Source organism: Mauremys reevesii, linkage group 7 (genome assembly GCF_016161935.1).
Source record: "Mauremys reevesii isolate NIE-2019 linkage group 7, ASM1616193v1, whole genome shotgun sequence".
NCBI classification, from domain to species: Eukaryota; Metazoa; Chordata; order Testudines; family Geoemydidae; genus Mauremys; species Mauremys reevesii.
In genome coordinates, this window is record NC_052629.1 from 121,730,069 (window position 1) to 121,742,161 (window position 12,093).

At 39.1% G+C, this 12,093-nt stretch overlaps 1 protein-coding gene across 31 annotated transcripts in view; it reads left to right on the forward strand.

The window, feature by feature from the left end:
- Positions 1 to 12,093, forward strand: part of CADPS (calcium dependent secretion activator) — a 359,086-nt gene that overhangs the window by 259,046 nt on the left and 87,947 nt on the right. For 11 of the 31 annotated variants that reach the window (XM_039482397.1, XM_039482400.1, XM_039482406.1 and 8 more), the window contains 5 exons: positions 2,909 to 3,010; positions 4,127 to 4,190; positions 4,899 to 5,022; positions 7,343 to 7,411; positions 8,275 to 8,292. In XM_039482397.1, the coding sequence (XP_039338331.1) occupies positions 2,909 to 3,010; positions 4,127 to 4,190; positions 4,899 to 5,022; positions 7,343 to 7,411; positions 8,275 to 8,292 (377 nt within the window). The remainder of the gene's footprint in view (positions 1 to 2,908; positions 3,011 to 4,126; positions 4,191 to 4,898; positions 5,023 to 7,342; positions 7,412 to 8,274; positions 8,293 to 12,093) is intronic. The other 20 variants (XM_039482404.1, XM_039482405.1, XM_039482418.1 and 17 more) reach the window with 3 other exon arrangements.

Genomic DNA, 12,093 nt, shown 5'->3' on the forward strand with positions numbered 1-12,093 from the left:
CACACACACACACACACACATAGTCTGCGTGTAGCTAGATAGTTACATTTTTATCTCAGTGCAAACTGTTTGGATGTTATAACTTGACTTAGATGAGTTGTGGACATATATTAACTCTAGTCCAACCAGGTTTGGACTCAGCCGTGTGCCCACACAGAGTTCCTAACAATATCGGTGCTTTAGACTGAAAACTGCCAGAGCACTGAAAATTTAGACTGCCGCTCCAAATTGTAATGACGCAGTTGTGCCAAAGCATTGCAAGTGTCTGAAATTGTTGTTGCCTGGCAAGTGCTAAAATAGCTAGGTCAAACAGAATTAAAGCCTGATTCAGAGCCCGTTGAACTCAGTGGAAATATTTCAGTGGCTTCAAATGGGCTTTGGATCAACCCTACGTACAACTCTGGACGCTATCCCACTGAAGACAGTGGAAAATGTGCTGGGACTTTGAATAGAGGGCCCCTTGCTGGGTTAAACAGCATACAGTGATATTTTACATTAATAATTTGAATTAAAAGAGGAGCTGAAAATTTATAAAACTAGTATTATTTAACAGAGAAACCTCTTGGCACATGTTCTATCCCTTAGAAAATAAGTCTGCATTTAAACTCCTGAGTCTTCTGTGGCCTTTTCAGTAAATCTTTTACTTTGAGGGCTATTGACCCAACAAATGGTAACATAATTTTCAGAACTTTTCCAGTTCATCAGCGTATTGTTCTCAGTTTGGGCTCTTTACTGTCAATGTTTTGTGGCTACATGGTTTGTCAGTTGCTGATACAATTGACCTTCATGAAACTCTATGACCTATATGGGTTTTGTGCATCTGTGCGGATGTGCACCCAAAACTCGAATGAGGACTTCAATCCTGTCCTTTGACACAAAGTATTTATCATGGAGTATCTTGAAAAATCTGTCACTCTACTGGCAACCAAACTGGATTCCCCAATGTACACAGCAGTGCTGGCGTGCATAACTGATGGCATGGACTAGATCTGAATCTGAATACTAATTATTTCTGCAATTTTGGATTAAAAATATACTAAACATGTTCAGCAGCTGTGTTTTAAAAACAATGTCTAACTGGATTTACCTGGCTTACCTGCTTCTTCAAAATAACTAGACCTAATTATGTACCAGTACTAATGAGACCAAATCCATTCTTCCATAGTTGTTTAATAAATGTGTTTTCCAGCTAAAATTTTATATTCCATAGTTCAGCCTAAATAAAATTTTTACAGCTGAGCTTGGCAAATAAATGATAGGAAACACTGGAACTTATGGAAATACTGATTAAATTTAAAGATATCCACTGTCATCTGGGCCTTTTAATATGTCCAGGATATAAGTGTTATTTAATGTAGCGTTAGAACTTACATATAATGAAAAGAAAACCAATTTAGATTGTGTTAGCATCTCTATTTGGATTTGTTAAGAGAACTTTTTACCTGTATTCTAACAGCAGAGCTAATATTTATGATATTAAGAGGTTTCTGCATCTGAGGTCAGTGAAACATGACTGTACATATTGTAATTTTTCTTTTAGTTTAGGGCCTTTTGATTCTTTAAAAGGAAAATAAAGCTAACCAATTAACCCCTGACAGGAGGTTCGTTAGAAGCTATGTAATCCCTTGCCAAGCCTTTTGTATAACCAAACTAGTCTAGTTCTAAGGATTTACACAGCTTAAGCTGAACGCTGGAGGAGGCCTTTAAGTAAGAACATTTGTTAAATTTTAAGACATCTTACGTTACCTAAAGAGAGACTGTGCTAGTATAGGCTACACGGCAATACACAGATCTGTATACTTTGCCTGTCAATAATAGAAACTAGTGATGTTTATTGTCTGGGTTGCTGATTCCTTTGGTGAATGGATTAGACTAGCCCAATTCAGCGATTATGCTGTGGCGTGTATTTCTCTGGGGAGGGGGAGAAGGGGGCATGTGTGCAGAGGATGCTGGTTTCTGCTCACACATTGGTGCAAATCAGAAGTCAGTTTAAATCAGCAGAGTTACAAAGATGTAAAAACAGAACATGAGCACGATAGGCACAAGGACTCTCCGTATTATCTATCAACATTACAGGTGAAGAATGGAAGAGATGATTGCATGCGCACTGTGCTCTGTGAAAGATGGGAAATACCCCAAGGTAGCTACTTGTGGCTGCCTTATTCATAACGCAGTCCTGTGCATTAACAAAATATTAAAAGTGTAACAAATAGTCATTGAAGAGCTGCTTTGATGGAATGTCCTGAAAAAGGACATTATTTTTGGAAATGCAAAATGTACATTGATCTTGGAGCATATATTTCAGTTTGTGCTTCTTCCTTTTACATGATAAAATGTTATAAAGTGATTCAGTGGACATGAATGAGTGCTGTATTTTTATATTCCATTTGTACGTGAGTTTATCATCACTGTTATTTATGCTGTGAACCATATTTTAAATTTGATAAATGTGAATATGATTATTTCTGTAGAAATGAATCACTTATTGAGCCAAACAGGACTTATACTCAGTCCTTACTTAATGAAAATGTAGTATTTATATGTGTGTCTGTATATATATATGTGTGTGTGTATGTATATATATATATGTGTGTGTGTGTGTGTATTTTTAGAGAGAACTACATTTGTCCAGGTTTTTCTGAAGTAAACAAAAATATAGTGATTTCACTATTTAAAAACATGCATACCGTAATTTTAAAATGAGTATTTATTTTATTCTGAGATATGCTTTCTAAACAATCACGCTGCTTTACCCATAAGTGCTTCTTTGCATGGCACATGCACTATATCCTGGATCTAATAGTCGATGACATCCATTTCCAAAAACTGCAATATCTTGTTTGCCGTACAGATGACTTACCAGGGTCATGAGGTGAAGCTTGAGTCATTCATGGCATTTTTCCTTCAGGCCTGATGGAATAGGAACTGTAACTGTAGAAGAGAAAGAACGTTTTGAAGAAATCAAGGAGCGGCTCCGCTTGCTTCTGGAGAATCAGATCACCCATTTTAGGTAAAGGCAGAGGCTCCTGGTTTAAAGTGAGAGAGGATGCATTTCCTCAAGACTCCATCCCATAAAAGATGAGTCTTTTAGATTTCAAAGGCTGCAGCTTATTATAATTCTGCATAAGTAATATGCACAGTGTAAAATAACTTGGTACATTAGGGTGCCAAAACTTGCAGCTGCAGAAGACATGAATGTGTTCATAGCTGATAAACAGAAGGCTTAACCTTTTAAAGGTATTTCAACTCAATTTGCCCACATAGGCACAGCAACAAGGAGGGGACTTATATTTGACAATTAAATAATTCTAAGCAAATAATTAAAGACCCTGTGATCTTATTTCTTCCTCTTTCCCATCCCCTTCTCCTTAACGCATTCTGCTATCTACTCCCATCTCTTCCTAGTACAAAGAAAGGCAGGGTTTTTTTTCATGGATGGTTTAATTTTGGGAATAATGGATATCACCAACCTCAAAACAGGGAGGTGAGTTGCCTCCTTTCAAACCAGCCTTTTCATACAGTGATCAACCCCAATTCTCAAGATGAGAGATGATGTAACTCTCGATGCAAACTCAATACCATGACCACCCTTAGCTGCAACTCTCAACAATAAAATAGTCAGCTGAACCAATTAGTTATGGCCTGTGATTATGATGAGATCACTAATTTCCCGTCTTGAAATAACTGGTCCTTTCCTTGTCAGTGCCCTTTTCCCTTTTATTGCAAGGAGATAATATGTAACCCCTTCCTGATAGATGTAGCCACTGTCCCTCCCAGTTGACAGCCAGATTTCCTAAAGTGGCAGATCTACCAGCCCTTACTAGTAGTTTTCCCTGTGATTGAAGCATAGGGATATATCCTCCGGGCTGTGGAGCACATCATGGAAAATATTTCTGAGATTTCCTAACAATCCCACTGAGGCACTGATCAAAATTACTCTTTCAGGCCTTGATCCAGTCTCTTGGGCCCACATGGCACCACTTGAAGGGTAGGGGCCTAATTCGGGGAAGCGAGAACAAAGCCCTTGCCCCGCCACCCAGTCTTTCTTAACAGATCACTCTTAAGCTTATCGGTATGTTTGCCCAGGTGCATTTGAGTTAATCTTTACAATTGGGTGTTTTTCTAGGTATTGCTTTCCATTTGGCCGACCCGAAGGTGCGTTGAAAGCTACTCTATCCCTGCTGGAAAGGGTAAGCATCACAATAACAAAGGCAGGTTAAAATTCCTATGTTCATATTCAATCATACAGTAGAGTTTACATGGCAATTAGATTTATGCATAGATATACACATAAATTGAATTAGATAACGTTACAGTATCTGTTCGGTCATGGGCATGAGTAGATTTTTGGTGTTGTAATTACACCCTGTAATGCAATGTACAGAGAATTCTAAATATTATGAATTATGGGTCTAATTCTCTAATCAGTTAGACCAGTTTTGTGTCCCAAGATGATGCAAACTAAGGAACGAGGATTCAATGGAATTATACTGGCATAAAACTGGTGTAACGGGGTGATGAATCAGACCCTTTAAATGTAATGTTGAAAACTTGTCTGAATGAATAACAGTTCTAAAAAGCTTTATGTCACTGAATAAAGTAGTTGCTTGCAGAAATAGTACATGAATTAACTCTGCAGTGACATCTTTGGTCGGGTCACCGGTGGGGTCTGAACCTACGACTTCTGGATCTAAAAGCGTGAGTCTCTGCTGCTTGATCAAAGGGATCAAGTGCAGTAGGACTTTTAAACTTTACTATGTAGGCTGGCCACTAGAGGTGAGCCACATAGAGAAAGGTAGCCACACTGGGTTAGTGTTGGGTATGCATGTGTTTGTCGAACAAACGAAAAAAGATCAATGATGTGTGTGCCACAACAAATCAGTTTTCCTTATGTCCAGGTTCTGATGAAAGACATAGTTACTCCTGTCCCTCAAGAGGAGGTAAAAACAGTCATCCGTAAATGCTTGGAGCAAGCTGCTTTAGTCAACTATACTAGACTATCAGAGTATGCCAAAATTGAAGGTAAGGCAATTACTTTATGGTGTTAAAATGTTACTATGTTTCTGTGTGGAAACTATGGCTAACAGTTATTTAAAATAATGAATTAACTATTTATTTGCTTGACAATAAAACTGAAGTCAAGGGGAATATGGAATTGGCTAGGAAATGTATTTGTGGTGTTTGTTTTTTAAGAATTAAGAGCAGAGGGTAGCGAAATATTTCCTTTTCTAGGAAAAAGAGATGAAATGGTTAACAGAATCATAGCTTCTTCTGAGCACTAGCGCGTTTGGTACAGCATACTCGTGTCTTTGTTTTTAAAAAATGAGAAATACATGGGATGTCATGTTCGTAGCTGAAAAGGATAATGCTGCTAATTGCTTGAGACAGTGGAGTTCAGAAAACAATCAAAATATAAGAAGCTAAGAAATGTTTTATCTCTGCTTGTGTGTAGCCAACTTAAAATGTCTTTTTCTGGGATGTGTTTCACTGACTTTGCTTTGTGAATAGTGGAAGTCATCAGTTGATCCCATTCTTGCATCAGATTACATTCTTGTCACTCTAAATCCAGCATAGCTGATATTATTGACCTTTTAAATTATGAGGGAATAATAACTGGTGACCAGAGACACATGTAGCCATCAAAAAGACATTTTAAAACTTGCTGGAGGATATGTGTTTTGTTGGAGCTCGATGAACAGCTAGTTCTTTACATGTTAATCCAATTTCATTGTTACCTTGTTGGCTGCTATACAGCAATTTGAAACTCCTACACAACTTTACAAGTGCTTGTAACTGAAAGCTGTATTTTCAAAAAGAATTGTTTTACTCTGGATTTTGGTCTTCTGTTGTGTGTGAAATATAAAGCTTTACTAAAGCTAGATTCACATTGTACGCCTCTAAGACATTACTGAAAGAAAAAAAATCACCCTCTGATTTGTTCCTAGCCCTTGTTTACACAAGGGCCTGGGTTATTACATGTCAAATTTTCTAGGTTCTGTACATGATATGTCCTCTCTTTTTCTATTTTTTCTGTCTGACAATGCAAATTGTGTACCAGTGGTAATGAATTCATTGTTATGCATCCAGTGAGAAACACTTAAGAATTGGGCACTAAAAGGATGTTTATCAACTCTTGACTTGGTAATGAGTGACAAAAATAGAGAAGGATTGAAGGTTTAATAAGCACTGTATTATCAGGCAATTTATCGAAGTACTCAACTTCACAGGATATGTTAATTGGTGTATTCTGTAAAATGCAATGTTGAAATAGACTTGACGACGGAGAAGGACTCAGAATCAAAAAGCAACTTTTGTTTTGATGGATGCTTCTACCAAATGCTGGCTTCCCTAGGTCTCTGTGTAAATATCACTAACCTGTTGGTAAGATTTGCTCTCTTCTTTCAGATAAATCTATGCAAAAACAAACTTTATGATCTGTAAGTAAAAATGCATTCACTTCCAAAGTAGAACAGTTAGTGTGTACTTTCCTTTTGTGCCTCAATTCTTCTTGGTTGTGTTAATTATCTGCCCTCTTTTTCGCACTGTGACTTTTAGGTCTGGGAATACTTTGAAGCAACAAACTTTTTTTTTTCCAGCTACCTTTTCAGAGAAATACTTCATTCCACACTACCTGCTCTCCTCTGCTTCTCTCCTTCCTTATTCGTGATTGGCCACAGCCACTTTTCTATATTGTCTCTCTAAAAGTGGTTGTGACACCAATTTCAAAGCATGCTGGGATTGTTAATTCAAACAACCCAACATCCGCCAGCTGCATGCATCAGGTTTTCGCTCATGAGCATAGTCCACTACAAGCTAAAATAGTTTGTAAAAAATAAATTATCTACATGTGATTCATTTCTCTATACAAATATGATTTTGACGTTAAAAAGCTTCTATTTGAATATCCAAACGTTTAAGAAATACTTATAACAGCTGAGGAAGTATCGGTCACAGCACTTCTTGAGGCTATGTTTATGAAGAAATACCTGTAAAAGCCTTAGATACTGAAGGCTAAAATCCTTAGTATCTTGGAGCCTTAAATCAATAGAATTCTATTTCCCTTTATTCATGATGTTTTGATCATTATATTCTTGCAAACAATTCAAAATAAACCTTTAGAATCATGGTCGCAACCTCTTTTGTGACTCATGGGCATGCTGAATGGTTAATCCAGTAGATCTCCAATTTTAAATCTCCTTTTTTTCTTTTATCCTGTGTGTATCCCAAAATACTCTACAGCTATTTTCCTTTTAAGCTAATGTAAAGTTTTCCTCTGACCTATGACCTATAACCTCTTTACCTCTGACCTAAGCCTCTTGCATGCCCAAATCCTCTTTTATAGGGAAAAAGAGAGAAATGTATGAGCATCCTGTCTTCTGCTTGGCCTCTCAAGTGATGGATTTAACCATTCGTGAGTACCTACCACCCTCCTCTCCATGCTGTCTTCACTCTTTCTGTTTTCATTACTTCAAGAAAATCCAGATCCAAACCAACTCACTTTCCTTGCTTCAAGTCTTTTAGCATTGGCTTGTCTGTTGCTTCTGTCTGTGAAACCCAGTGTGAGAAGTCCAGTCACTTTTTATCAGCCTAAAACAGGTTAGACAATTAAGCCATTTGTTTGTGATAAACTCAGATTGTCTGTAAGTTTTTTCAGTTATTCTTTATGTCTGTGACCTGAATGCATTTTTACTTTGCTTCTGTGTAACCCCAATTTGTAAAGTGCTTTTGTCACTGGTACACAATCAAAAGGTAGCAGCTACACTGGGGAACAATGAGCTAGAGGTCAGATAAAGGACATTTGGAAAAAGCCGTCCCTTTTCCTGTGTATAAGATCTTTAAACAATCCTGTGTATAAGATCATATGAAGCTGTCCTTTCTCTGTACATCAGATCTTACATGTCTTCTGTCTGTTATCTCTCAAGCAGAAATGCTTTCCTTGCTCTCTTTCTAGATTTTATTTATTCTTTTACACCAAGCTCTGGGTGGAACATACAAACTTGTTGCTTGGTGAGCTCTTGTATGTTCTCAGAGCTTAGTTCACTAAGTTTACTGATTTTCTATTTGTGCAGCATTTTCTTTCACCTATGTGAAAGGAGTCTTTTTTGGTGATACCATGCTTCTTGGTGGTGGGAGTCACTGGGCAACTTATTTTCTTTTCAAATGTCATATATCACACATAACTGGGGGGCATTTTGGTCCACTTGCTCATTAATCCTGCATATCTGTTCTTGTTTCTCTCTTTTCTCTCCTTGTTGCTCTCTCTCTTTCATATAGAGAATCAAAAGGATGCAGGTGAACAATTGTATATGTATTATAAATTGCTAGGACTGTTGAGTTATATTTATCTTTGTTTTCTTTTCATAGCTCCTTAAGATATGTACTCCTGTAGACTGAAGATGGAGTTGCAATAATACTTAAGGAGTTAATTTGTGCTGTCTCAACATACATACTATCTTTTACTTCTCCCTTAAGATATAGTGTAGAGCAGAAGTATTTTATAGTGAAGGTACAACCTAATATGGAGGTTTATTTATAGTGAAGAGAAAGTTTCTTGTTTTCCAAAGGAACTAAAACAAATTTTTGGCAGAAAAAAGTTTGGATGATTTGGCCTTTAATGTAAATTACCTAATAAGCACATTTATAACAAAACTAATCTTCATTTTTGTTTTTTCATATCTTTTGTTTTATGCCCTATTTGGGAGAAATGGTTTATTTGTTAATGTGTAACTAACACTACAATTAGACAGAAGTCGTGTTTGTCTTTTTTGTTCGTAACATGTTGGTAACATGTAATGAAACGAGTGCAGGTCAGATAAATACCATTAAAATGGACTTCTCAGTAGTGATTCTGGAGCTGCAAAATGCCAATGTGTTCATTACTGTTACATACCAGGGTCCTTAGTTTGAAAGTTCTTGAGATCTGAACTGTTAGGGTTTTTTTCTAAGTCGTTATTTATGTGTTGTGAAAAAGGATACACTTGTTTTCAAAACCTGTTTCTAGAAAGAAATTGGTTTTAAAAAGAAATACAGCATCTTGGGCCAAGTTCTGCTCTGGGCTCCGGGGGTGCCTCTTTCACTAATAGCATTAGGAGTGGTCACTCTGTAATTTGGCCCAGTATCTTTTCATTTTTTGTTATATTTGTGGTATTGGTAACAGGCCCTAGTAACAATAACAACAACAAAAATTAATTGTTCAGAAAACAAAGCATGGATTTTCTCTTTAAATAAGTCCACAAGAAGCACCCCAAAAAAAAGTAGGATATAATATTTTCAGGTGCATCCATAACAAATAATTACATTGGATTTAATTGAGCATAGATCCCAGTGTATCAGTAAAATAAGGACAATGGCCATCGTCTTTTTAGGACCAGACTTATGACCTGGTTAATATCAGGGAAATTAGGTGGGGCATTTCAGAGGGCCCCATTTCCCTAAAACACACAGGTTTATGTTGCTTGAACCCAGCGAAGGACACACAGAGCCAAATCCTATTTCCCTTACGGAACCCTGACCTATTTTGACTAAATTGAGGCCAAATGCGAATGCTACTGCTCTAAACGTTGTTTCTTTCTCTCAAGCAAGAATAAAATTGAGATACTGAAAATAGCTACATCACCACCACCCCATGCATTTCCTGCCTCCTTCCCAAAGTGTACCTAGCCTTTCCTCTTCCCTTTAGAAATAATTTGTGGTTTTAAATAGAACATTAAAGAGAATAATATGCTAAAACAATTCAGGATTAATAATCTGTGTTAATTCTTAATAAGGCAAAAACTACTAATACTCAGATTAAGGCGTGCAAAGCCCTGGAAGGGTTTCCCTCTGGCTATTTACAGAAATTGAGAATTCATTGTTCCTTTAGAAAAGAATTGCTGCAGACTAGCATCCCAGGAGTACAGGAATTGTGAAATGCAGGGCAGTCATCAAAAAAGTGCTGAGAATTTAAAGGGCCCGATTCTCATTTACACCATGACCATGTGACACTGCTATCGTGGTGTAAAAGTGACTTTATTGCAAATGCAAATCCAGCCCAGGGTTTTTAGATTGTTTTACTTGGCAATTAATAGTTTACAATAAACTTACTTCTCCAGTTTTTTTGGACACAGTACTCGTATAATTCTGTTTGGATTTGGCCTTTGGTATTTGGTTCTTCTGAGGAGGACAGTGGAGGTGAGAAAAGGAGGGGAGCAAGGGGCAGCAGCAAATGGCAACAGGTGTGTTTGATGCAGACGCAGCAGGAGAATGAGACATGGACATAAACGATGCAGTTAAAGGTCAGCCGCAGAAAGAGCCCAGCCTGGTCCAATGCACTATAAATGCTTCACCGTAAAAGGGGAATAGGATCCTGTTAACCTCACCCCGTCCCCTCTATCCTCTGCTTGGCCGAGGAAGCAAGGTTCCAACGAATGGGTTCTTCATTGTGTCCACAGTATGCAAACAGACGCCCCCACTGCCTAGACCAGTCCCTGTCAATGGGAGACACGTATTGCTAATGGTCCCTGCAAACCAGACTCCTGTGCTGGCTCACCTCCATAGCAGTAACAATGGTAAATCAGCACAAAACCATTCCTGCCGCTGTTGGTGATCAGCTGAAGCTCAAAGCACATGGGGCTGGGAGAGGATTGGCACCAGCCTAAATGGTGCCAAGCGCCCTTTTATGCCCCATTCCCCACCATGTGGAGCAGAGGGGGAGCCAGCGGTGACCCCAGCAGAGCACTCAAACTGCCCAGTCAGAGCATCTTGGTGGAGGGGAAGAGGCTCCTCAGGGCAGCCAAGAAGAGAAATGAGCAACATAGAGAGACAGGCAGCTCTGCTCTTCCTCCCCCCAATCCAACAAGATCCCCGAGGCGTCACCCTCTGCCAGTCCCATCAAGCCCCCATTCTCATGACCAGAGCAGGTGTTTCTTTTGCTTTCCACTGTTGGGCAGGAGCGGAATAGCATTTGTGCTTAATCAAGGAGTCTGTGTTCCAAAGAGCTGTGCGGACTTTCTGCTGTCATGGCTCCTGTTTATCTGCACACGGGATTACTGTTCAGAGCTGAGCCAATACAAATGTCTTCCGTTCCCAGTGAGCTTGATCCAAAGTTAATAGAAAGGCTGCCCATCAGCTTTAATGGACGTTGGCTCTCGCCCCAAGACTTGAGACAACACGTAAATGGGTGACTCTTATCGGCAGCCTCTGGTCAGCCTTTGCCAGGGTTCTTGACAGCAGCATTGTATCCTTGAACTAACAGGTTGATTCCTGGAGGCCTCCTATCTCCAAGCCACAAACCAACACCAATTTATAATCCAACTCCTAATATATATTTTTAACTTAAAATACGCTGTCTCCATGCAGCAGAAGAAACCCGATCCCCTCCACCACTGGTTTTGTGTCTATTGTTTATTCTTTAGGGGTATGTCTACACTACCCACCAGATCGGTGGGCAGCGATCGATCCAGCACGGGTCGATTTATCACGTCTAGTCTAGACCCAATAAATTGATCCCCGAGCGCTCTCCCATCGACTCCTGTACTCCACCTCCGTGAGAGGCGCAAGCGGAGTCGACGGGGGAGCGACAGCAGTCGACTCACTGTGGTGAAGACACCACAGTAAGTTGATCTAAGTACGTCGACTTCAGCTACATTATTCATGTATCTGAAGTTGCGTAACTTAGATCAGTTCCACCCCTAGTGTAGACCAGCCCTAAGACTCTCACTAATCACTTAGGGGAATCCCATTAAAGCCTTTCTCCGCTGTTTAATGTCAGTGGATTATCCCCTGTGCAGAGGGCAGCCATGGGTAGTGATGAGAGGTCAATGGTTCCAAGCCTCACCAAATGAATCCCATCTCTTCTTCAAAACAACCTTGTGACAGAAGCTGTGCTTCTCTCCTTCTCTCCAGCAGCACCATGGGGAGAGCAGCAGAGCCTCAGGCTGGCCAAAAGTTTTCCATACAACTGTTTTTCGATGGAAAACTGGATTTTCAACTACACACATTTTTTTCTGTGAAAGGTGTCTGCTTTCCACAGAATTTTCTTTTCCATACACACACACAGCCTCCAGAACTGACACGTTTTCACATTTCAGTCAAAGCCAAAGTACTTCAAATCAG